Below are 24,333 nucleotides of genomic sequence, written 5' to 3' on the forward strand. Positions count from 1 at the left end.
GGAGTGACCAAGGACCCAGGGTGCTCTTGTGACTAGCGAACAGACCTCCAGTTCCCAACTGTTTATGGCGGACACCGTGGCCAGAGGGAGCTTTACAAAATGCAAATCTAATCTCTCATGCCACTCTGATTTTATTTTATTATTTATTTTTTTGGCCGCACGGCAGGGCTTGTGGGATCTTAGTTCCCCGACCAGGGATTGAACCTGGGCCCCCTGCAGTGGAAGCACAGAGTCCTAACCACTGGACCGCCAGGGAATTCCCATGCCACTCTGATTTTAAAACGTCCAAGGACTGCACATCATCCGTAGGATAAAGACCAGCCCTCCTGCCGTGGCCTACAAGGCCCTCTCGGCCAGGACCCGCCAACCTCCCTGACCTTGCCTTGCCCATCCCCCCCTTCCCCACCTTGTTCCTGGCTCCAGCCACGCCAGCCTTCTCTCAATCCTCAGGTTGGCCACAGTTCTTCATCCCCTCCCAACAAGGCCTTTGCATTTGTCCTTTCTCTGCAAGAACACCCTTGGCTTCTGCCTCTTTACCTCGTTAATGCCACTCATTCTGAGGGTCTCAACTCAAACACCATGGCCCCCAGGCTGGGTCAGGTCCCTCTGCTGTCTGCTCTCATAGAAACCTGCTCTTCTTCCTTCAGGGCACTTGAGTGCAGCTGTATGCCCATTGGTGTGATTTTAACCATTCATTTCTGCCCGCCTCACTAGACAGTAAGGCCATAAGGGCTGGGACCACATCCGAGCTTCCCCAGAACCTCGTACAGCACACAGCATTTAGACCCTGAACTGTAATGAAGGAGGGAATGGTTTCAGCCCCCTCATGATGCAGTCAACATCCCTTTCTTCTCAACACTATTTCAGAAAGCTGGGCCCCCTCCTCCACCCAGATCAGAAGGTAGCAACATCGTCGTCCCCAAAAGGGGGCGATGCTGGCAGATAAGAAGTTATCTCCCCCCCATGGAAGACAAGGCCCCTTACCAGGGGATCATGCTCACCTGGTTCCGTAGGCCTGGCCGTGGGTGAGCCCATCACTTGGGAGCTCTGATTGTGTATCCCTCCACAGGGCAGCCGCCAGGTGTATTCTGGCTGCAACAACACTGGTGCTTAGTAATCAATCACCATACTTGAAAATTACAGTAGCAGATACTGTGCCGGAATAGTACTAAGTTCATATTAATCGAGTATAACTGAATCCTTACAACTACCCAGGTTGCCACCCCCATTTTACAGGTTAGCAAACTGAGGCTCAGATGGGTTAAGCAACTTGTTGAAGGTCGTCCAGTTAGGCAAGTGGCCAAGCTTTGATTGGAGTCCAGGTCTCTATAATCCTGGAGCTAATCTCTTAAGCCCCGCAGTACACTCCAGTGTTTAAAGATGCATGTAAGGAACGGTCATGGGGGAGAAGCTGGATGGAAGGCAGCTGTCACCAGGTGAGAGCGGGGGTGCCTGAGGGGGCTGTGGCAGAGGCATTGCAGAGGATGGGACAGGTGACAGCAGCTCTTTGGAGACAGAATGATAAGCAAGAGAGAAAAAAGCAGCCAAAAAAATGGAAGAAAAGAGAAAAGGAAAGGAAACTGAAAAGGGAAAAGAGAAAGAAAAGCAAAGGGAGAGAATGCATGGTGAGGATCTGGTACCTGGTTCCACGCGGAGGTTATAAAGAAGGCCAAACCCAAACTCCAGTACCCCTGGCCTGGTGGGCGGGAGAAAGCCCTGCTTCTGGGCCCACTCCCTTACTTGGTCCTGCCCCGGGACAGCAGGCCGCACACCACAGTGCTGTTCAGAAGGGGCCGACGATGCAGCTTCTGAGTCCCTCACTTGACCTTGCCCTCTGGAATGTGTCTGGGTGGCCTGTGTGTGTGTCCTGGAGTGAAAGAGGGGCACAGACTCACCAGGTGGAAGAGGCGCGAGTTGGGAAGCTGGGGTGGGTGCTCCATGGCCGTGGGGGGAGGCGGGTAGCGGATCTGGGACCAGTCCTCAAAGCCACGGTGTGGCGCAACGGGGGGCACGGGTGGGTAGGCGTAGGGGTAGGCCCCGTAGAGATGCTCCAGGTGGGGCTCCAGGTGGTAGCGGTCTGCCGAGGTCTGCAAGAAAGGCTGACATCTGGCTCTGGCCTGTGACAGGCTGCATGGGCCGTCCCAGTGACACCCATCCCGTCTCCCGTTCTCTACTTAGAATCTCAGTTCTCTAAAGACTGGCACGTGGCCGCGGAAGGCTGGCACATGCACACAAGAGTGGCACGTGGGCATGGAAAACTGGTACACGGGCACAGAATATCAGCTATGATAACAGTTAGTGTGTCCTGAGCACTTATTCTGTACCAAGTACTGTTATGAATGCTCCACCCGCATTACCTCATTAGTTAGCTGGGCACCTGAGCAAACGATGCCCCACCCCAGTGACTGCAGCACCCTGAAGGAGGTAAAATGCAGTAAGTGCTGCTTCCTCCCTCAAGCCTCCTCACCTTTGCTTTCCTCTTCTGCTGTCTCAGGGCATCTTTCGCCCTTTCCTCATCTTTGAAGGCTTTTAGCTGAGAGAAGGAGGGAAGGAGAGAAGACCGTTAGCCTAGGTGTTTCCTGGCCAGGCCTGGATCCAGGGCCTAACCAACCACAGGGTTGACCAGCCAACACATGAGGCACCGCTCTGGGCTGTCCTGCCTGGCCCAGCCCTGGGAAAGGGCCCTATGAGACACAGCACAGCTCAGGCTGCCGGCTGCAGGTAAGGCCTGCTCACCCATCACTGGGGGTGGCCTGAACACAGGTCAGGAGGGTTGCGTGAGCCTTACTGCTTCCGTGCTTTTGCATTAACACCTTTTAGTTCCAATGTGGGAGAGAGTGGATGGCTCAGAGCTAAATCCTAAATTTGCTCTTTTAAGGCATGAAAACTGATTGTGGAAAATCAGAGCTACAGGTCAGAGAAGGGAAGGGCCTTTCTGAGGGCCACAGAAATGTCGCAGCAGAGCTGAAAGGAGTATCAGTGAGTGTCCTGACATCCAGTCTCACCAGGGACCCTCCAATCCATGCCCCCTCCCCATGAGGACAGCCAGCTGCCCCCTCCTTGGTCCAGCTCTTGTCACCTGGGCATGTGACAGGGTGACCTGGGCTTGCAGTTTCTCCACCTGCTTCTTCAGCTCTTCCTTCTCCTCATTCATGCGCTCCCGGTCGCTACGCTCCCTCTGGAAGTCCTCCTCAAAAATCTTCACCTGAAGGGGTGGTAAGGGGTGGGGAGGTGGGGAGAAAGGGATGAGGCAGGAGGGGCAGTTCTGAGTGGAGGCTCAGACCTGCTCAGGCCTAGAACCCCGGGCTTCCTGATGGGAGTCAGACATCAAAACTGGTTTCACCACATCTCAAAAATCCCTGTGGGGAGGGGAACAGGTGTACCTCTGGCCCCCCACCCCCACATTCAAACAGAGTAGTTCTGGGTCTGTCTATCTTATATTCTGGGCTTCAACATAGGGCTTTATTTGAAAAAAGGATCCATGCCAAAAAAGAAAACAACAGGTTGACAGCCATCAACCAGTCCCATCCTCTCCTTCTGCTGAGGCCCACAGAGAGGTGGAGGCCACAGAAAAAGAATATGAGTGGAGGACTGGAGTTCCAGTCTCCTGGCTCCCAGAGCAGAGGGCCTACAAACTCTCCCAAGGCTTTGGGGTGCCCTGGCAAGGAAGGGACGGGGTGGGGCCCTGTCTCTGCCTCTGCAGTTTCACATCCTTACTGCAGATCAGCGAGAAGCCGAGCAGGCTCAAAATGAGTTAGAAGGATCGAAAGCATGGCACCGAACACCATAGAAACACGTGAGAGAACCAAAACCTTTTCAACTTCCTTTCAATTCTCTGTGTCCCTCAAGAAGAAAGTCTGCATTTTATGCTACTGTGTCTTTAACAGGTTTCTAGTACTTAACTTCCCTTAAATAAAGGGAGAGACGACTCAAGCTCAGAGTCTTCATCAGGCAACAGTGTCTAGCTAGAGTTCAACCACACTATTTTACCTTTTACTTTATTTATTGCTTATAGTTACTTTCTATTTATGGTAAATAATAAACAGGTTTTCCCATTTATAGTAGAAATTTAAGCTCCCTTTTAAATATATTTTAAAATTTGTTTTCAAAATATTAGGTAAATAATAGCACAGCTGGGGCACAGAAATGTTTAAGCCATGATGGTGGTAGAGGAATGACCTACATAGGGATACACTGGTAGTGAGGATAAGCCTATATCCAGACAGGGGTCCTGGCCAATGGCCAGAAAGTGGATGACAGATTACAGTTCCCACATGGTTCAAGGCCCATCCTGGGCCCTCAGGAATGCTCCAGCTCCCACTGGGCACCGCCTACCTGACCTCTTCCCGCTAGCCTCACCTGCTGTTTCAGCAATTCATTCTGCGTGACCAGCTCCTGTTTCCTTAGCAGGCCTCCAGCTCCTTCCGGGCTCCCGAATGCTGCTGCTGGAGATGAGGGGGAGGCCTGGATACTCAGTGCTTCCTCCAGGGCCTGGAATCGGGAACAGAGGAGACGGGCCCATCAGCAGAAAGCCCCTGGAAGTCAGGCCTCATTGGAAGGGTCAGGCCTCACTGAAAGGCCCCTTTCCTGATAACAATAATAATAACCACCACTATTTAATAAGTGCTATCTTATTTATGAACACTATACACACATCATTTCACTGAATCCTCGTCACAGTCCTATGAAGAAAAGATTGTGACCATCACCCCCATTTTATGGATGTGAAAACTGAGGTTCAGAGACCTGAAGTGATTTGTCCAAAGTCACACAGCTAGTAAGTGGCAAAGCAGGGATTCAAAGCCAGTGTGTGCTCTTAACCAGCAGCCTAACCTGTGGTCTTTTTGTAGAAGGGAGAAATCTCCTTTCCTGAGGATGAGTGGCTCAATTCTTAGCACCCAGACCTAGAAAGAACACTAAGCCCTTTGGGGAAAGAAATTTCAGTCTCCTCGACAACTGCCTGCCCTGTGCTTCTTCAGCTTCCGTAACCCATTCCCACCAAGCCAACCTCTCCATCCCCAGCTCTTCTGTATTAGATTAGCCTGGATTTTAATTTTGACTTCATTAATATTTTACCTTTCCAACCCTGAAAATGGGCTGAAACATCACCAAATAGCATTTTGAAAATTTTAAAAGCACCCCTGCTTTACCATGTCCGCAAGATACCTTTCCTTACGTAAACAGTGTGCTTACATTCTCTTAAAAGTTTTCCATTGACTGATTTTCTCCTTCAACCCTGTCAACGTGTTGCTTGAGAACTCTGGAACACCGCTCAAGACTGAACACCCTCATCACCACCTGGACTTTAGCTCCCTAGACAGCAGGGCCTCTGCTGGCCATGCGTCAGCACTGCTCACAGTGCCTCCCTGGACCTTGGGGAGATAAAGGAAACCTTCCCCAACTTGGACTTGGGCCCCACTTGGTCTCCAAGACTCCCCCAGAAACATGAGGAAACTGCTGAGCCAAGAGTAAATTCAGGATGCTCAAGGGGCGGCTATGGCTGCACTGCACCCTCCTCCTCCGTCTGCCCCGTTTTTCAGATGAGCAGGCTGAGGTCCAGGGACAGGGAGTGTCTGTCCCCAGCTATGCCACAGAAACCTGGAGGGCACCGACCCTGTCTGAGTCAGCCCTACAACCAGCAGCATGTACGACATTCTGCCTGGATTTAGACCCCCAATTCCCCCAGCTCAGGACAGATCACTCTTTTCCCTGAGAACAGGTCCCAGGGCCCCAGGCTCAGCGTCATCAGCGCTTACCAAACACCAAAACCAAACAGAAAAGGTCACCCCGGGGCCTAGGGAATGCAAACTCACAGCAGAGCCCACTGTGGGCAGGAAAAGCAGGCAGAAGGGACGGGAGGAAACGCTGGGCACAGGCTCCACAGCAGGAAAAGCTGAGCCTTAGGAGAAAGTTTCCTTTCAAAGCCCCTCCTGTCAGCTTGTTCCTTGAGCCCCTGCACTGGAAGGCGGGCAGGGGCTATAACCTGAGACCAGAAACAGCCCCCAGCCCAACCCGGCCCACTGCCTCTCACCGTGGCTCAGAGAAAAGGGTTCCCGCTTTACCTGGGCTCTCCCACCCCCACCCCGAGCCCCATATCTCCCTGGATCCCCCTTCTCGAGGGCAGGAACCTCAGGCCAGTGACCAGCCATTCCCTTCAGTGAGTTTTTCCTGAGCACGTACGGGCCTGGCGCCAGGTGCTGGGGGATACGTACTCTGGTGAAGACGCACACCTCCCACAGTCAGATGGGAAGACAGGTCATCGGTAAGTAATCACAAGAAAATGCCAGAAGGGGTGTGAAAGAAGCTGCCGGTACTTTAGACACACAGAATAGGGAGCTCAAAGGAGACTTGGGTTGTGAAGGCCTCACCGAGGAGGCAGTGTTAAAGCTAAACCTGAACGATGAGGGGGTGGCACGTGGCACTGTGTGAGCGAACAGCACGTCCAAGGGCCCACAGGGGAGCAAGCATGGGGTCGTCCCAGCCTGGCACTCAGCGTGCGGGGAGGGGAAGGGAGAGGTGGCGGAAATCACGGGGCAGCACCGAGAGCCTCAGCGCCTTCGTCCTGACCCAGGAGTCGCCCCTCCTGAGCTGAGGGTCTGAGGCACCGGCCACAGGGTGGGCACCGCGGCTGGCTCAGGGAAGCCCTGACCGCTCACCAGACCATAGTTGATACGCCCACCTTGTTGAGCCGCTGAATCTCCTTTTCCTGGTACTCCCGCTGCCGGGTGAGCGGGCTCAGCTGATCCTGCAGGTATTTGACCTTCTGGCGCAGCTCCTTGGCCTCTGCTGTCAGCTGCTCCTTGTCGGTCTGCAGGGAACACAGGACTGGTAAGCAGGGAGCCTCTCCAGGAGGCCACTCTGCGCGCGGCCATGCCTCCCCTCTCGCTCTCACTCTGCTGCCCCACTATGCTCATGCACAAGGCCCCAGGCGACGCACCCGGGTGAGAGCGGTAAGGTCTACATGGTCCTGTCCTCAAGGAAGGGGGGGCTCAGTTGAATGAAAGGCCCCGGGTTCTGCCACCAGCTCCTCCAACAGTGAGCTGAGCCCTTGGGCGCTGTCCCAGCCCTCTCTGGTCTAAGCTCTCCTATCTGCCATAGGTAAGGGGTTCGTAACAGGAGTCACAGGTGGGCTTCAGGAGGTCTGTGAGCCCCTAAACCGAGCACACAATTTTTTTTTTTTTTTTTTTTTTTTTTGCGGTACGCGGGCCTGTCACTGTTGTGGCCTCTCCCATTGCGGAGCACAGGCTCCGGACGCGCAGGCTCAGCGGCCATGGCTCACGGGCCCAGCCGCTCCGCGGCATGTGGGATCTTCCTGGACCGGGGCACGAACCCGTGTCCCCTGCATCGGCAGGCAGACTCTCAACCACTGCGCCACCAGGGAAGCCCCCAAGCACACAATTTTGACTGTGCAACTTTCTAGGGAGAAAAGCCACAGTTTTCACCAGATTCGCACAGGGGTCTTCTATGACGCACAGAAAGTGGTAAGCCACCGAAAGTCTCCAAAGGAGCTTTCAGCTCTTACAGTCTCTGAGCCCAAAGGATATAAGACCCTCATAGAAATAAATGCAGCACAAGGCAGAATGGGTTCCTCCGCGAAGAAACAAAGTACTACTGTGAGGTTAAAAGAAAGAATACTACAGCTGAAAAGAAACCAGGGAAGGCTTCAAGGTGGAAGCACTGCTTCCATACCTACTATGGAACAATCCAGGTTCTTCATCGCAAAGAGCCACATCTGGAATGGCCCTCAGAGAGCATCAAGTCCTAGCCCCTTTACACGACAGGAAATGACTATCCAGAGAGGGGAGGTGACTTACCCAAGGCCACGCTGTGAGCTGGGGCTAGACTAGAACCCAGGTCTCCTAATTCTGGTGTTCTCTGTCCCCTTGCAAGTCAAAGCGAGTGTTTAAAGTAGAAGAGGGCAGCACAGTGCAGAGGAAAGACCAGACACACCCATATTAAACTGTCTATTTCTGTGTGTTTATTTGTGATAAGAGGCCTGGAAAGATACACCAAAATGGTAACCACGGTTACCACTGGGAAGAGCCTGGAATTGGGATGGTGGGGGTGGTGAGGGGAGACGGTCCAGGGAAACTCTCACTGTATCTGTATCGTGTGAACATGTCAATATCCTACAAACTAGCTGGTGAGCTGCTTTCAGCCAAAGATGGCCAAGGGCAGCCTTGGCTGGATCTTGTGGGAGTTGTTGCGGTCTCCCCGCTTAAGAGGCTCCCGGGTCAGCACGGCCTCTATGGCCATGTGTCCCTATCCATAGGGCCACGCTTTTGTCTTGAAACATCCCGCCTTTCCCCCAGCTGACAGGGAAGAGTGTCAGATGCCAGGAACTTATCCCACCCACTAACGTGAGCCAGGGTCTGGCTGTGACAATCCCAAGCTGTGACTGTACACTCACCAGAAAAGACAGGCAGTGTCCTCCCTAACACACATCTCCAAGGTACGGGGCGGTCGCCAAGGCAGGCTGACCGCTCGGAGAAGGCCCCTGGGTGTTGCATACTGATGGGAAGGAACTCTGCTGGAAATGGCCATTTCTAAGTCAGGCAAAAGCAGCCCCTACACAGTTCTCATGAAGGAGAAGGCATGGTGACAGAAATAAAATCTCCAGAGAGCCTGGGGGTCAAATGGCCTTTCCTCTTTAAGCTGCTCCAGGATCCTGAAGGGCCTTGGCCGGTGTCAGTCACACACATGACAGATCAGATGCTACTTCTTCAGGGGACCTGTTCCTGGGCCCCCCACAGAATGAATCCGGGCCCCCTTTATGCTCTCGCCCTGATCCCTGTAACTTCTCCTGTGTCGTACTTAACACACGTCTACTCATTTGCTTCTGTAATTAGATGTCCCACGTCTCTTCCCCCGAGGGCGGGGTTGACTGTTCACTGCTGAGTCTGTGTGCCCAGCACAGTGCCCAGGGCATGATCTGTTGAACAGTGACCAGAAGAAGGACTGAAGGAAGCTCTGTCTAATGCTGGAGCCCCTCGCCCACAAACAGCCCTCACCACTGTACACATTCGGCAGCGCCCAGCTCATCAAGTGTACTAGAGCAGGCCTGCGGAATCTCTTACATTCTGTGCTTCCCTGTGCAGTTCCCTAGATCATAAGATTTTAACTGAACCAAAGCTCTTCGGTCTAAAAACAAGAAAAAAAATGAAAAGAATAACTAATCCAATCTCAATTTTCAGATGGGAAACTGAGGCACGGGGAAGGAAAGTGCTTTTGCCTCCGGCCACACAGCCCTTGAGTACTGGAGTACTGGAGTCAGAGATGGAACCCGCGTTCCATCCATGAGTCCCACCCCTGATTGTTTACTCCCCTAGCTCCAGACTGCTGGGGAGGAGAGGGCTGGCCCCCCGGAGCTGAACCTGTGGGACCAACAGTCACACTTGCCTCCTCCATTTCTATCTTGGACTTGGCCAGGAGGAGCTTGCGGTCAAAGTCGCGCTGCTTCTGCTCCCGCTCGGCCTCCAGGTCAGTCACCTGCTTCTGCAGGTCCGCCAGCTTCTGGCGCAGCTCAGTGATCTGAGTTCAGAGGCAGAGAAAGGGAGTGTGTGAGGGCCGGGGTGAACGTCCAAGGTTCAAGGCTGCTGCGAGGGAAGCAGCATGCTGCCCAGAGAGCCCAGCTGTGAAGCAGGGCTCCAGCCTTGAGTTCCCATCACCCCCACAGTACCTTCTGCTCATACTGCTGCTTCATGGACCGGAAATGCTGGTCCCATTGCTTGTTCACTTCCAGCAGCTGCGGGGGACAGATTGGGGTGGGCAGGAGATAAGCAGAGAACGACCAAAGAGAGCCAACTCCTCCAACACCAGCTTTGCAGGCGTGTGCGGCGTGCGTGGACAGCAGCTACACACACTGCCTCGATCCTGCGCTTCTCAGAAACGCTCCTCAGAGCAAATCACCTTTATCAACCGTCACATTTTACCCTTGCCGGGAAGGCAAGACTAACACCAAGACACAGAAAGAGTATATAGTTTTTATTGTAGAATTATGAACACACACCCATGTGGAGGGCAATTTGGGACTCTGTATTTAAATTTCAAATTCTCGTTCTCTTTAACCAAATAATTCCACTCTGATAAATGTAACCAAAAGAAGCACTTGTACAAGTGTGTAAAAAATATGTGTACTGCTGATCATCTCAACAATATTTATATTGCAAAAAAATCTAGAGGTCAACCTGAGCATCAGAAACAGGTTAAGGAAATGATAGAATAAACAGAAAATGGAGCACTGCACAGCTCTTCAGAAATTCCGGTGCCTAGTACATTGCCTCCGTTCTGAGATAATACTAATTATTTGTCATAATCTTGATATAACAATAATTCGAGGAAGAAAAACAACCTAATATCATTAAATTAACAATGGAAAGGGCAGCCCAAGTTCAGAAACATTAAAATATGATAAAAAGTACTCAGAATTAAAGAAACACAGGGTATGTTTTACATATAAATAAATACCCTCAAAGATATAGTTAATTTTAAGGAAAGAAAGGAAAAAAGCAATCTGCAATGTGGTATGTATGATATTTTTACAAACATCATACATTAGTAAGTATACAGACAAAACTGAGGAATATGCAATGAACTATTATCAACTGTGGTCATCTCCAGGAGGTGAGATCCTCGATCTTTTTATAATGAACATTATATAACTTCTGTAATCAGAAAAAAAAAAACAAAAACCTTACAGTAATACAAAAAGAAAACTAAAATGAATATGCATATAAACAAAAGACCAAGAGAACATGACTTTCAGATGTGCTGGAGGACCAGGGAGGGCAGAAAGGCCCAGGGACTGGGACAAGGACGGGGCTGTGTGGAGAGGAGGGGCTCAGAGAATAGAGAGGATGGGGCTCCCACCTCTGGTCCAGAAATACCGGGGGTGGGGGACAGAGGAAGACTATGCACGAGACACAAGGAAAGAGCCTCAACTTCTGGAGACTCTCAACTGATTAGAAGCAGTGCTGCAAGCAGGTATGGGATCTCTCTTTCTGTGACAGTTCCTCCCTGAACCAGCTGCGTGGTGACAGATGAACCCCAGGCTCCCCATTCCTGATGCTAAAACTTGCCTCTTATCACAACCTCTCTCCACCATCCAGAGTTTACCATGGGAGCCTTCCTGAACTACCCCCCGCAGCAATTTTAGGCCATACCCCAAATGCCACCTCCTCAGAGTGACTCCTGTGGGTAGGGGAACTGATCAGGAGACAAGAGCCAGGGAAAAGCAGCATCTCTCACCCATGGGCAGATGGTTCAGTAGTCACCATGGCAACGCATCACAGAGACCTGGGCCTAGCCGGAGCCAGAGGGCCAGGGAGGGTCTTCCCCGACCACCACCACTTCCTCCAGCCACCTACCTCCGTGCGCTGCTGCTCCAGCATCCTCACCTTCTTCTCAGCAGCACCCAAGGCTCCCACCTCTGGGACTTTACCTGCTGTCACACCAGCCTGAGGAGAAACACAGAGGGGCCTTCAGCAGAGCCTCAAGTAACAATTCTCTCCCCTACTCAGTGCCCCTCTAAGGCTGCTCACCCATGAGACCCAGCCCTCCGTCTCTTGCCTCTCTACCCTCCCACCCACCAGGACACTGATACTTGTCCCATATATGACTGAGTCCCTTCGGGAAGTCCATGGAGATCATTATTCCCCCTCCCTGACCCTCAGGGGCTCCCAGACTCTTCCCTCTCCCTCCCCCGCCCCTCCATGGCCACTTCTTTTCCTGCTCAGGCTCTACCTCTAAGGCATTGCCAGCTGCCCTCTCCTCCCCTACCCATCAGCCAAAAATGCTCCAGCCTGGAAGGCAAGAGTTACACATTTTTTTTAACATTTTATAAAATGTTTATTTTTAAAATGTTTTTAAAAAGATACACAAATAAAGATATGTGTGCATGTGTGATTAGTACATGTATTTCCCAGCTCTGACCTCTGACAGGGCCTAAAGCAGTGTCACTCCAATAGCAATGAGCACAGATCTTGGTTTCTAAATACCATTCTCTAACAAAAAGAAACAGAGGACTCCTTGGAGAAGTGGTTAATTTCAGGCCTGGGGCAGGGAAAATATAAGGTGATTATGGAGCGACTTGTGGTGCCAGAAAGTAAGGAAGTGCTCAATCATAATAATAATAATAAGAAGAAGAAGGGCATATCAAATGGGCACAGGAGACAACTTGAAAGAGCTTCCTATGACCAAAGCTGGAACAATTTGAACAAGAAAACAAATTGCAATAGTGCTGGATTATAAGCCAAAGAATAAAATAAATATCCTTGAGTCCCTATTAATAGAAAAAAATAAATGAATAAACAGATGGGGGAGAAGAAAAATTCCAATTAGTAAATAGAGAAGGAATGAGGGAAGCACAAAATCACCATGAGAAGACTATGTTAATAATCACTGCAGGTGAGATCCGCCAGTGGATACTAAAATTAGTGTAAGGAGAAACAGGACATCTGCAGTCTCAAAGTGTCTCCTCAAAAGTAAATATTTATTAACTACAAAGGGAAAATTAGTCCCTTTATTACGGAGAAAGCTGACAGACACCCCTTTAGCCAAATGATCAAGATTGAATGTAAAAAGACACATCGATATCATGTACCCTTGACATGATGCAAGATGTCGCTCCAGTGATCTTCTTGTCCAAATCCGTAACATCAGTCTAATCATAAGAAAACATCAGAGGAGCCCAAGTTGAGGGACATTCTACAAAATAACTGGCCAGTATAACTCAAAAGCCTCAAGCTCATGAAAGAACCACTGGGCGCTGTCACAGACAGAGGAAACTAAGGAGACAGGACAACTGTTGATAAATGCAATGTGGGATCCTGGATTCGATCCTGGTACAGAAAAAGGACATGAGCGAAAAACTGGTGAAATCTGAACAAAGACTGTAATTTAGTTAATAGTATTGTGCCAATGTTCATTTCCTGGTTTTGATCACTGAACCACGGTTAGGTGAGATGTTAAGGCGATGGGGAGATGGGCACTCTCTGGGCTACTTTGCTACTCTTCTGTAAGTCTAAAATTATCTCAAAATAAAAAGTTAAAAAAAATTTTTTTATACATAGGAAGTGTTGGCAATTCCCTGGCAGTCCAGTGGTTAGGACTCTGCGCTTCCACTGCAGGGGGTGCGGGTTCGATCCCTGGTCGGGTAACTAGGATCCCACGTGCCGCATGATGCTAGCAATTCAGAAATTGAACACCAGCTCTATCTCCAAGGCCCTGCTTGATAGAGGCCAAGACCCACACCCTTTCTTGGCCTCGATACAAAGAGATCAAACAGGATGGGCCCCAACCTCTGACATCCTGTGGGTCCGACAGCATTTGTCCTGGAGTCGTTGCCCACATTCTCTTTGTTCCTTGCCTTCCCATTCCCGTCCACACTCCCCTGTGGCTGGTGGGGGGGCAGGCACGGTGCTGAGTGAACTTGTGAGGCTCAAGCGCCCCTACAGGCTAAGCTCTGTAAGTACACCATAGAGCCCGGGAGTAAGGAGAGAAGGCTGGGGGAACCCTCCAGGGACAGTCTCACCTCCTTTAGGAAAAGTGAGAGATGGGCCTGCCCTCACTGGGGAAGGAGGAAGGGGGGTGCCGTGCTCCTGGGTGCACCCTTAACCTCCACAGAGAAGAGAGGCATCAAATCTGCCATTAAGAGCAATAGCCAATGTTTACTGTTTACCACGTGCCAAGTGCTAAACCTGCTGTACAGGCATCACATCACTGAATCCTCCAATGACCTTCTGAGGTAGGTGTCATTATCTCCATTTCACAGAGGAGGAAACTGAGGTCAGAGAGGTTATGCAACTTGTCCAAGGTGGCAGCACTGACCAGAGGTAGAGTCAGCACTCAACCCACATGCAACTCCAGGGCACAGGCTTCACCACTGCCCAGAACGCACGCCTCCTACGGGACCTTCCTCCCCGGCAGGGCAATAAGGGCATCTGGCCTTTCGAGAAGTCAATGATATTAAGGGCTTTGGAAAAGTGAAGAGGCCTGCCCACACACTTCCGAGAACCCAGGGGAGATCAGGAGAGTCCACAGGTCACTTCCTCAAGAGGGCAGACAAGGCAGGCTCTGACTTGAGGGGTAAACGGAAGCAGAGAGGGGCTTCATGGGCTGGGATTCAGAAGGCCATTCATCGGCATGTTGCCCTCTCACACCCCACATCTGCCTAATAGCAGGTGGATGCAGGAATCTAGACGATGTGATGTCACAGGACCTCTCCAAACCTCCTGCCATAGCTGTCTCACGGAGTAAGAGTCCCAGCCCTGCCTCCCTGACATGTAGAGAGGACGCGTCCAAATCACATAATGAGTTTGCAAATCCCAGGTAAACTCTACATTGCCACATAGTAATAAGGAATTAAGTTATTAGGATAATTATTACTATTACACAAGTGTGGGGTTTGTTAAAGACACTGAGTCCTGCTGTACAGCCATTAAACCCCATTAAAGAGGAAAAACACGTCAGTAAAAAGTTGGGACTCAGCTCCGCAGCACAGCACAGACCAGGCGAGGGGCCAGCCAGCTCCTAGCTGGGAGCTGGATGTGAGCCAGCACTGGGAGCTGTGGTGGGAAGGGGGCAGGTGGGCCAGCCCAGGGCATTAGCAGGCCTTGCTGGGTCAGCCCACACCCTGTTCTCTGTATGTCAGAGGCTCCCAGGCAGGAGCTTAACAGAGTCCCTTCCGGGGCTTTCTCAACCTAACACCCTAATACCACCAGGGGTATCTGAGACATTAAACTGATTTTTGGGAGCCACCCTGTAAGAGAGACCTTGACAAACTGGAATGTGTTTAGGGGATATGCCCAGACTGCACAAATGACACGACACCACCTTTATAAGAAATGACCCAAGAAACTGCAGCTATTCAGCCTGGAGAAGAGAAGGCATGTGGGGGCCAGGGAGCCAGAGTCACAGCCAGCAGGCTGAGCGTGCGTCCCAGGGAATGGGATGCTCCATGTGGCTGGTAGCAGAATAAGGGCTGAGGAGTGGAAGCTACAGGGAGGTGGACTCTCAGGACAAGCCAAGGAAACGCCGTCTAACAACCAGAAGCTTCCAGCAGCGGGGCTGGCTCACTGCCTCTGGAGGCTGGGCACCAGCCACTGCAGTGCTGGGGAAGGAGTTTCTGACCACATACCTGCTGCTGTGCGGCTGCCCCCTTCTTGCCCGTGCCTTCCGTCTTTGGTGAGCCTGGCCATCTGGAGGCACCATCTTTGCCGCTGCTCATCAACAACTTCCTGAGCTCCAGGTTTTCCTCCCTGGTTGGAGGCAAAGAGAGAGGTCATATTGCTGGCCCTGGGTCGAGGATCCTGGGGACCTCAGACCTGCTAGTCATCTGAGTTGCAGCTGAGACGTGGGGAGTAAGGCGAGTCCCTGAGACCTGCCCTCAGGTGCAACCACAAAGGGCATCCTTACGCCACTTTGCTCGGCTTCCCTAGAAGTCTCTGATGCTCACCAACAGGGTTTCCCCAACTGTGAGACGTCTGTATACATGAGATCTCCAGGATACATCCACACTGCATTAAAGAACCCTGGATCACACTCTGAGAAAATTCCACCCTTTCCAATTATCCTCAGACGTCCTGTGCGGAGCATGGGGAAAGTCTCAGTTTGGTGCTGGTAGGTCCTGAGTGCCTCTCTAGTGCTTGCTAGTCTCCCGTGTTAACAGAGGAAGAGCAGCCTTCAGCCTCAGAGCCTTGAGCGGGCAATTCGCCAAAACGAATTAACATCCTTCCGTTTTTGTTGTGTTCATTACTGGAGGTATCTTCTATTTATTCCAGGTCATGCTGTTTTCCAGTTACTCTAGTGCAAGTTTTCATTATAATAATCTTAAGCAAAAACATGATGCAAATGAAATTCTTAAGTAAATAATAAGGTGGGTGATACAGGACGTAAGAAAAATGGTGATGTGGACTCAGGTATGACTGAGATATGGAAACTATTTCTTTGTATTCTATTTGCCAGCTGGTTTCCATGTGATAATAGGAAAACAGAGAAGTAAACTGGCTTTCCCAAGGTCACACAGTGGGGACTTGCATCCTCACCTTCTAATCATGGCTCTTTCCTCCAGCCTGGGTTTTTGGATCCATGGATGGAGTCATTATGGCTATAAAACTCCAACTGCTTGGCCATCCAGAAGTCAATAAATACATGCTGATTCAAAACGACACAGTGGATCAGCAGTCACACCTGACTCCCTCTGGGCCTCACAGGCCTCTCCCTGGACCTCAGTTTCCCTCTGCAGGGTGAGGGGTTTGGCCCACATGATCTCAAAGGGCCCTTCAAGCTCTGACAGTCAAGATCAGTGCCTCTCAGGTGTGATCCTGGGTCTACCTACATCGTAATCACAGAGGCCTACTGGAAAATGCAGACGCCTAGGTCTCGCCCCAGACCCAATGAATCAGAATCTCAGCATGGGAGTGTCAACTTGCAATGCCTTTCCTGACCCTCAGTGATTCTGGTGCACAGTTAAGTCTGAGACCCAGTAGTATAGCCCAGGTGAGCAACCCCTGACTGTTCTCAGGAAACAGAGCAGGTCAGGATGGTGACCAGCAGGGGGCAGCAAAGTCCAGAGCCCTCTCTTCAACAGCCAGCTAGCTGCTGTTAACAGGCGGAGGGGGTAAGCTCCCAAGGAAGGAGTACACTTTGTACAGACCTTCTTCTGAAGCTCTCAAGGCACTTTATACACAAACACTCCCCAAGGTATTAAAAGGACCAGAGAGGAAACACCCAAGGAGAAGGACCAAGAGACCTGACATCCAAAGCACGGCTCTGGGCACAGGCCTTGGAGCACTCAGCCCAGAAATCAGTGCCATGCACCACCGTCTTCCTCCTGCCCATCCGACTCCTCACCCTTCCTCTCAGGAGCCTGGACTTACCGGAGCCTCTCAGCAGCCTGATCCCGCTGTTCCAGGCCCTTGTCCAGCTTGGCCTTCAGGGCCTCATTCTCCTTCCGAAGCTGCTCACACAGGGTCTGCAGGGCAGAGAGGGAGATGCGGGCAAGGTAAGGGAAGGGGTGCACCCCAAATACAGGTTGATGCTAGGGGGCGGGAGGGGCACTATAGCCACACCAGGTCCTGACACGGTATCCCCTTTGCAATGGCCTCAACCAAGCCCTCTTGGGATAGCAGGAGCCAAGCCACAAGGCTCACCCAGGCTCCTCTCTGCATCCTCTCCCTCAGGAGCCAGCCATGAGGACGCCGGACCAAGAATCAGCCACAGCGCCTTCGGTTCCTCCAAGGCAGAGAGCACCATCCCTCCTCCTCCTTCACTGCTGTTCCCACAGCCTAGAATGCTCTTCCCCACCAGCCTTCCCCTGGCTGACTTCTACTCCTGCTTCAAGTCTTAGCCTAAACGTCACCTCCTCCGAGAAGTCCTCCCTGACTCCCACATCTCAGGTGAGTTAGGTCACCTCCATTATCCTCACTCACAGTCCCCTGCTCTCAACCTTCCTGGTACCTCTGACAATTACAGCTAAAGAACCATCAGTGTCGTTACTTTCTTAATGTCCCCCCCACCCGACTAGTCCATGAATTCCCAGACGGCTGGGATCCTCTTGCCGCTCTCTTGTCCATGGCGGGATCCTCAGCCCAGGGCCCAGCTCAGCTCGACACTTTGTTGAAGGAATGCAGGACTGATTGGCTGAATGGACCTGAGTCGTAGTACGCCTAGAGCTTAGGCAATCGGGAGAGTACTCAAGGCAGCCATGGAGCAAGGTTGTCAGCCAGCAAGTCAGAAGACAGGGCATCGGGTCAAGACCTCACCAATTCCCAGTGTGGCTCAGGATTCCCTCACTTCTGAGACACAGTTAGTTCCCCCACCTACAAAGTGGGGCAACTGCTCCTCCCCTGCCTCCTTGATAGGGCTGCTATGAGGACAAATGAGACCGGGAGAGTGCAAGTGCCTCGTGAGCTGCCAGGCGCTTGGTAACCTTTGAGGACATGTGTTTGAAGTGCTGCAAGGTGGAGGGGGCATGGAAGATGGGAAGCCAGACTCAGGGCCTCACAGATGGAGGGAAGGGAGGTTCTCACTAGTAAGGGTGATGCACCAGGTCAGTACTAAGCGACTCAATCTCTCAACAAATCCATAGTGAGCACCTAACCCATGACCTGTAAATGGCCAGGTGCTCTTCCACTCACCACCTCGGTGGAGCCTCACAGCTTCCCCAAAGCTACGTAACTCATCTCTATTTTAAATGTAGGCTAGGGAATTCCCTAGCAGTCCAGTGGTCAGGACTCGATGCTTCCACTGCCGAGGCCCCGGGTTCAATCCTCCGTCAGGGAACTAAGACCCCGCAAGTTGCACGGTGTGGCCAAAAAAAAAAAAAAATGTAGGCTAGTGCAGGTGAAATAATGTACATGAGGTTTTACAGCTCTTGGGAATCACCAAGGGGATTAAACTCCATCTGGCAGATCCTAAATGGTACCTCTTTCGCCTGTGATGAAAGAGCAGAGAAGGGAGGTGGCAGGCTGTGAGCTGGGCTGAGGGCAGAGACAGTGAGCGATATTCACCAGACCTTCTACCTGCTCCCTTCCATGTCCATTTCCCAGACTTGCTGTGACCATGTGACCAGTTCTGGCCAACGAAAGGTGAGTGGTAGTGACAAGTGCCACTTCTGAGCTGGCTCATGCACAATTCTCTGGTCTCTTTTTCCCTATCGCTGCCAAAGGGCACAAGACGGCTGGGGCCTCAATGTGATTGTGGAGCAGAAACAAGCCCCTGCCACACAGAATATGAGGGAAAACTTTCATGTTATCCAGGGAGATTTCAGAGTTGTTTGTTTCCACAGCAAAACCGAGCACTTTCTGACTAACCCAGGAAAGACTTGAGAAGGCTGGATGGAGAACACAGCCTGGAACTGGTGAGTGGTCAGACACGGAGGAACAGAAAACCATTATGACTGGCTGCAATGCCCAGCAGAGGCCTCATGCCATACCTGGCCTTGGAAATGCTGAGTGAACCGAGAAACAAATCAGTGAATGAATGAGGAGGAACCAGATTAATCTACCTCCACTCACAGGCTGGGCAAATACCCAGGATACAACAGCCCTGAGTGGGGCCTCCAGGGAACAGAACGTCTTGCTGTGGTCTCTAAGGGAAGATCAGGACAAGGCCTCATGTGCTGTCCTTCTAGGCAAGAAGCAAACGCTCTGGGCACAAAGCAGACGGAGAGAGGTCGTCACAAAAGTCATCACCTTCCATCAAAGGGGTTAACAGAGCTCATGTGTGAGTTCATTAGTTCATTCATTCATTTGTTCATTCATCAAATGTACATTCAGCACCTACGAAGTGCCAGACACTGGGATGCAGTGGTGAATATGACCAACAAGGTACCTGCCCCTCTTGTGAGGCCTACATTCCAGCAGGGAACACAGGGGAAAAAACCAAACACAAAATAAAGAAACCAATTAATAAAATTATTACAAACTATAAGAGTTAAGAAGGAAACAAACAAGAGCCTGATAAAAAATAATAGTGGGGGCACTTCCCTGGCGGTTCAGTGGTTAAGACTCCGTGCTTCCACTGCAGGGGGCACGGGTTCAATCCCTGGTCAGAGAACTAAGCTCCCGCACACCACGCAGCACAGCCCAACAACAACAACAACATCTGAAAAAGAATATTTGCGTATGTGTGTATATGTATTTATATATAAAACTGAATCACTGTGCTGCATACCTAAAACTAACACAACATTGTAAATCAACTATATGTCAATAGAAAAAAAGTTTTTTAAAATAACAAGGGTTGGCAGGACCCCTTTTATGAGGCCCAGTATCAATCCTTATTTCAAAGCTGAAAAGTTGTGACTCCCCTGGTGGCGCAGTGGTTAAGAATCCGCCTGCCAATGCAGGGGACACGGGTTTGAAGCCCTGGTCCGGGAAGATCCCACATGCCGCGGAGCAACTAAGCCCATGCACCACAACTACTGAGCCTGCACTCTAGAGCCCGCGAGCCACAACTACTGAAGTCCACGCGCACACGCCTAGAGCCTGTGCTCCGCAACAAGAGAAACCACTGCAACGAAGAGTAACCCCTGCTCTCTGCAACCAGAGAAAAGCCCGCACGCAGCAACGAAGACCCAATGCAGCCAAAAATTATGTAATTAATTTAAAACAACAACAAAGCTGAAAAGTTGACACTCAAAGTGATCCCACCACAAGCAATGCACCAAGCAACGCACCAGGTTCGCCTCCCCAGTGGCTCAGCCTTGACACTTGACATCTCTGGGCCTTGCTGACACCTGAAGGCGGTCTCCCTCGGCCTGGCCCTCCAGGCTCCAATCACTCCTCCAGCCTCCCAGTGTGGTCCCTCACCCAAGGTGGGGGTGGGAATCCTCTGCTCCCCCCATCTCTCCTCACACCTGTCTCCAGCCTGGACGCCCCTCCTGCTTTTGTCAACCCAGGCCCTTCCCAAAGCTGCACACAGTGGACACCCCAGCACCTCATCCGTCAACTGGGCACTTGAATGTTTGCTGACATGAGTGAGACAACAGGGCGGTGACTGGCCCAGAGGAGGGTCTAGGAAGGAGGAAGGCTTGGAGTTACAGCTCTGTCACTAAGGTGACAGATACTCAGGTCCTGAGCAGGTTTTCTCGGAGCCTCAGTTTCACCATCTGTGAATCTTTCCCTACCCCCAAGCCCTCAAGGCTCAGATCTCCTGCCCAGTGTGGATGACCCATCACCATAAAATCTTAACAGTGACCACTTTTTGAGCACTTACTATGTTCTAGACTGTACAAGGGGCTTCATTTAATACTCAGAGCAATTCCACGAGGGAGGCATTTCCAGCCCCATGTTACGAATGGGGACAGTGAGGGACCGAGAGGATAAGTCACTTGCCCAAGGTAAGAGAGCAATAAAGAGTCTACTGGCCAAGGACCATATGGTTCCAAGGCCTGGCCTGGCCTAGGAAGGAAATCTGACTTCATTCCCACAGCACAGGAAGAGTTATAAAAGGAAGCCTCCTCCACTGGGGAGGCAGGTTGGGATGGGAGTTAAGAGCATGGACTTTGGAATACCACAGACCAAGGTTCAAATCCCAGCTGCACCATCTACTAACTGGGGGGCCTTAGGCAAAAACAAAAAAATCACCTCTCAAGGGCTGTGGCCCCACCTGTGAAGTGTGGATAATGATGGTCCTGACTCAGGGGGCAGGGACAGTAACATACAAGGGGCCGGCCTCTGTCCCCTCCCTTTCCCCACCTGTATGTGAAGAACAAAGGCAAGGCTGCTGCCAACCTACCACATCCCCAGCCTCGAGAGTAACCCCAACCATGAAATCTGCATCACCCACACCGTTATTTCCCGGTTTCCTGCCTCTTCCTCAGCCCTTCTCACAACTTCCTTACCCTGCTCACTGCCTTGAACAAGAAGCCCAAGTCGGGTCCCCACCCTCACCCTCAGAAGTCCCCGTGGTACCCTGGACTCGCCAGAAGAGCTGGAGGAAGCAGGGGGGAACCACATGGCAGACCCCAGGCCACCTTCCCTGGGCCCGGCCTCACCTGCAGGATGGAGGTGCGCTGCTCGTTCTTGTGCACCTTGGAAGCCAGCCGGTTGAACTCGAGGGCCATGCGGCCCAGGTGCGTGAAGAGCTGGCTGTGGTCAGGCTCCTCGGCGCACACGCTCAGGGTGGTCTCCAGGCGCTGCAGGTGCAGCATCAGGTTGCTGTCCTCGTGGGGCAGGGGGCCCAGCTCCTGGCGGGGGGAGGGGACGCGGGCCGCTCTTCACCACAGTCTGAGTAGGTGCCGCCAGCCTTTCTCCCTCTGCTTCCCCATTCCTCATGACTCAGTTTCCCCCTCTGATCCCAGCTCAGCCGAGGGACATTCTCCAGTTATGCAGGTTCCCTGTCTGGGGCTGACTCACAGGGCAGGACCCGGGACTCCCAGGCCACTGGTTGGCTTACCAGTGCTGGAGCCACCTTCCTCCCACACGTTGGGCCTTGCTGAGTGCCTGTGGGTAAATCACTCATCCACAGGGCCTCAGAATCCTCACCTACTACATGTACACATCCCTTTTCTTCTCTTCTACCCCATAGGGTTCTTATGCAAGTGAAATGACACATGAAAGCAGCAAGCCCAGGAAAGGGGTATCACTCAATACACAGCACTGCTTCTTCAGCTTAGGAAGGCTTGACCAGCAGACATCAAAACTGTCTGACTATTATGTCTATACATGTGTCTTCTTGGGAGTGGTCCAAGCATTCATCAACTTTTCAGAGGACCCAAGACTCAAAACACATTAGGAATCATAGATAGTTCAAAGAATCCCAATCTAGCAGAGATTTGAGATAGGAAGCAAACCGTGGGCAATATAGTCCAATCTCAGAATCTATCACTCCCTGTCTCTCTCCTTATCTCTCTTTCCTCTGTCTAGAACACTCTTGGCAAAGACAATGCCTTAGCTATGCGAACACCACGTCCAAGGACCCACAGGGGTAGCTGACAGCTGACTGCATCAAGCCCCTGCCAGGCGTCCGAGTCCCCCTCTTCCCCTGCCTGAGACCCCACCCATCAGGCCCCACGCCTCTTCGGGCTTCATTCCTATAGTGTCCCCTCTATTCATCCTTCCCAGCACCCCCGTGTTTCAGCTGCTCTAGCAGGCCTCCCCTACCACTTATGGCAGTCGCAGGCCATCAGAGCTACAGGGAGCCTCAGGGTTCCAGTTTGGAAACGAAGCTTCGGGGAGAAGGAGGCTGCTCAAAGTTGCCCAGTGAGCCAGTGGCAGAGCCAGGACTGGAACGTGGGCTTCCTGACTCTCCATCTATGGCCACTTCCCTCATCTGAGCTCTGCAGCAGTGGAAACGCCCTGACAGCCACAGCGTGCCGTCCAGTGAATGCCTCCATAACACTCTTAGCACCTTATTCTATCAGAGGCTCTTCAGTTCTGTCTTCATTCCCCCACTGCCTCTTCCCACACAGGATATGAGGTGGTGAACGGTGCTCTGTTGAAGGCTGGTGAATTGTTTCATCACCCTGACTTCTCCGACTGGCCTACAAGCTCCCAGAAAGCAGGGAGGCTGTCTTGTCTTCGCTCAGCACAGACTAGGCACATGGTGGGGCTAAGGAGGAACCTATTAACGAGGTGAAGGCTGAGGTCACAGAGTGTAAATGCTTTCTGAGCAGGGGGGTCTTGCCTCCTTGGCCAGCTTCTCAGAGCCCTTGGGGATAGAACAGGACAAGGGGACAGAAGTTCCCAGGGGACAAAACACAGGCCGTTTCTGATACTCAGAGCAGCCCCTCATCACTGAAGGCATGCTAGTGTAAGCTGCATGACAACTTGATGAGGACCTTGCCCTGGGGACTGACAGACACAAGATGCAATCAGTGAGCTAAAGAGCAACGCTTTTTTTTTTTGCCTTGTTAATTCAATATTTTTAATTTAATTATATTTTCACTAATTTTTTGGCTTTTAACTTAAAATTTTAACATTTTAATCAACTATTTGTAGCTTAAAAAGTCAAATTGTTTTACAAGGTTTATAATGGAAACCAGCAGTTTCCTGTCTCACTTCCCTCCACGTCCCAGTTACCACTTCCCAAAGCCATTCACTTCACATGCAAAGAGCAACATTTGTGCCCCAAATCCTTGGTAGAATGAGGCAGTGGAGACCAAGGTATCAGGGAAGGGTTATACCACTTATTGCCTATATAACAATCAAAAAATCTCAAAGTGAGGAAGGAGGAAGGAGGAGGAGAGGGCAGGACTTGAAGACTTTTGAAGTACGTTCCACACCTTTCTCAGTGGTTCTCCAATAAGTCTGCCATTTTAAGAGAGAACAGGACAACATAGTTGGAATAAAGGCAGCAAGCAGGGTAAAGTAGAGAATGGGGATGCCAGGTGGACACCCCAGAGCTGGAGGGGAGTGTGTGTGTGTGTGTATGCGCGCGCATGCGTGCGTGTGTGTATGTGTAAGTGCAAGGTTTAACCTCCTACCTGCATGCCCCAAAGGGGAGCCTGGGAGCAGCCAAGAGCTTGCACAGAAGGGCCACATCTGCCTCAAGCTGCTCTGGGTTTCTCTGACCCTTTCTACCCAGGCTACGAGCCCACAGGCCCAAAGGCTGAGTCAGAGCCTGTGGAGGTGCCCAGCGCTTGGCGGAGGCCAGCAGGGCTGGCAATGTGCCCGGGCTTTCACAATGGTCGGGTGCTTGTGTGGCTCACACGGAAGTCACCAGCCACGGATTTGCATATGTGAGCGAGAAGCACCCCCTGGTGCTGGCCCCTCAAGCGTATCCCTAGTGACTCCGGGGTGCCCAGGGGATATAAGCGGGTCCTGTGCCTCTCACGCGGGGCCAGGTGACTGAAACAGAGAGGAGACGGGGGATATGCCCAGGGACCTG

The 24,333-nt window shown here is 51.7% G+C and overlaps 1 protein-coding gene across 3 annotated transcripts in view; it reads right to left on the minus strand.

Annotated features, from left to right (window-relative positions):
• The window catches only part of TNIP1 (TNFAIP3 interacting protein 1), a 51,833-nt gene that overhangs the window by 1,459 nt on the left and 26,041 nt on the right, over positions 1–24,333 (minus strand). For 2 of the 3 annotated variants that reach the window (XM_029216274.1, XM_029216273.1), the window contains exons 6-17: positions 21,500–21,691; positions 16,878–16,972; positions 15,137–15,257; positions 11,367–11,456; positions 9,680–9,745; positions 9,400–9,531; positions 6,680–6,808; positions 4,360–4,491; positions 3,080–3,205; positions 2,468–2,533; positions 1,896–2,087; positions 1,002–1,092 (exon numbers count right to left, since the gene is read on the minus strand). In XM_029216274.1, the coding sequence (XP_029072107.1) occupies positions 1,002–1,092; positions 1,896–2,087; positions 2,468–2,533; positions 3,080–3,205; positions 4,360–4,491; positions 6,680–6,808; positions 9,400–9,531; positions 9,680–9,745; positions 11,367–11,456; positions 15,137–15,257; positions 16,878–16,972; positions 21,500–21,691 (1,432 nt within the window). The remainder of the gene's footprint in view (positions 1–1,001; positions 1,093–1,895; positions 2,088–2,467; positions 2,534–3,079; positions 3,206–4,359; positions 4,492–6,679; positions 6,809–9,399; positions 9,532–9,679; positions 9,746–11,366; positions 11,457–15,136; positions 15,258–16,877; positions 16,973–21,499; positions 21,692–24,333) is intronic. The other variant, XM_029216275.1, reaches the window with a different exon arrangement.

This window comes from Monodon monoceros, unplaced genomic scaffold (genome assembly GCF_005190385.1).
Source record: "Monodon monoceros isolate NGI ecotype Baffin Bay Population unplaced genomic scaffold, NGI_Narwhal_1 Super_Scaffold_12, whole genome shotgun sequence".
NCBI classification, from domain to species: domain Eukaryota; kingdom Metazoa; phylum Chordata; class Mammalia; order Artiodactyla; family Monodontidae; genus Monodon; species Monodon monoceros.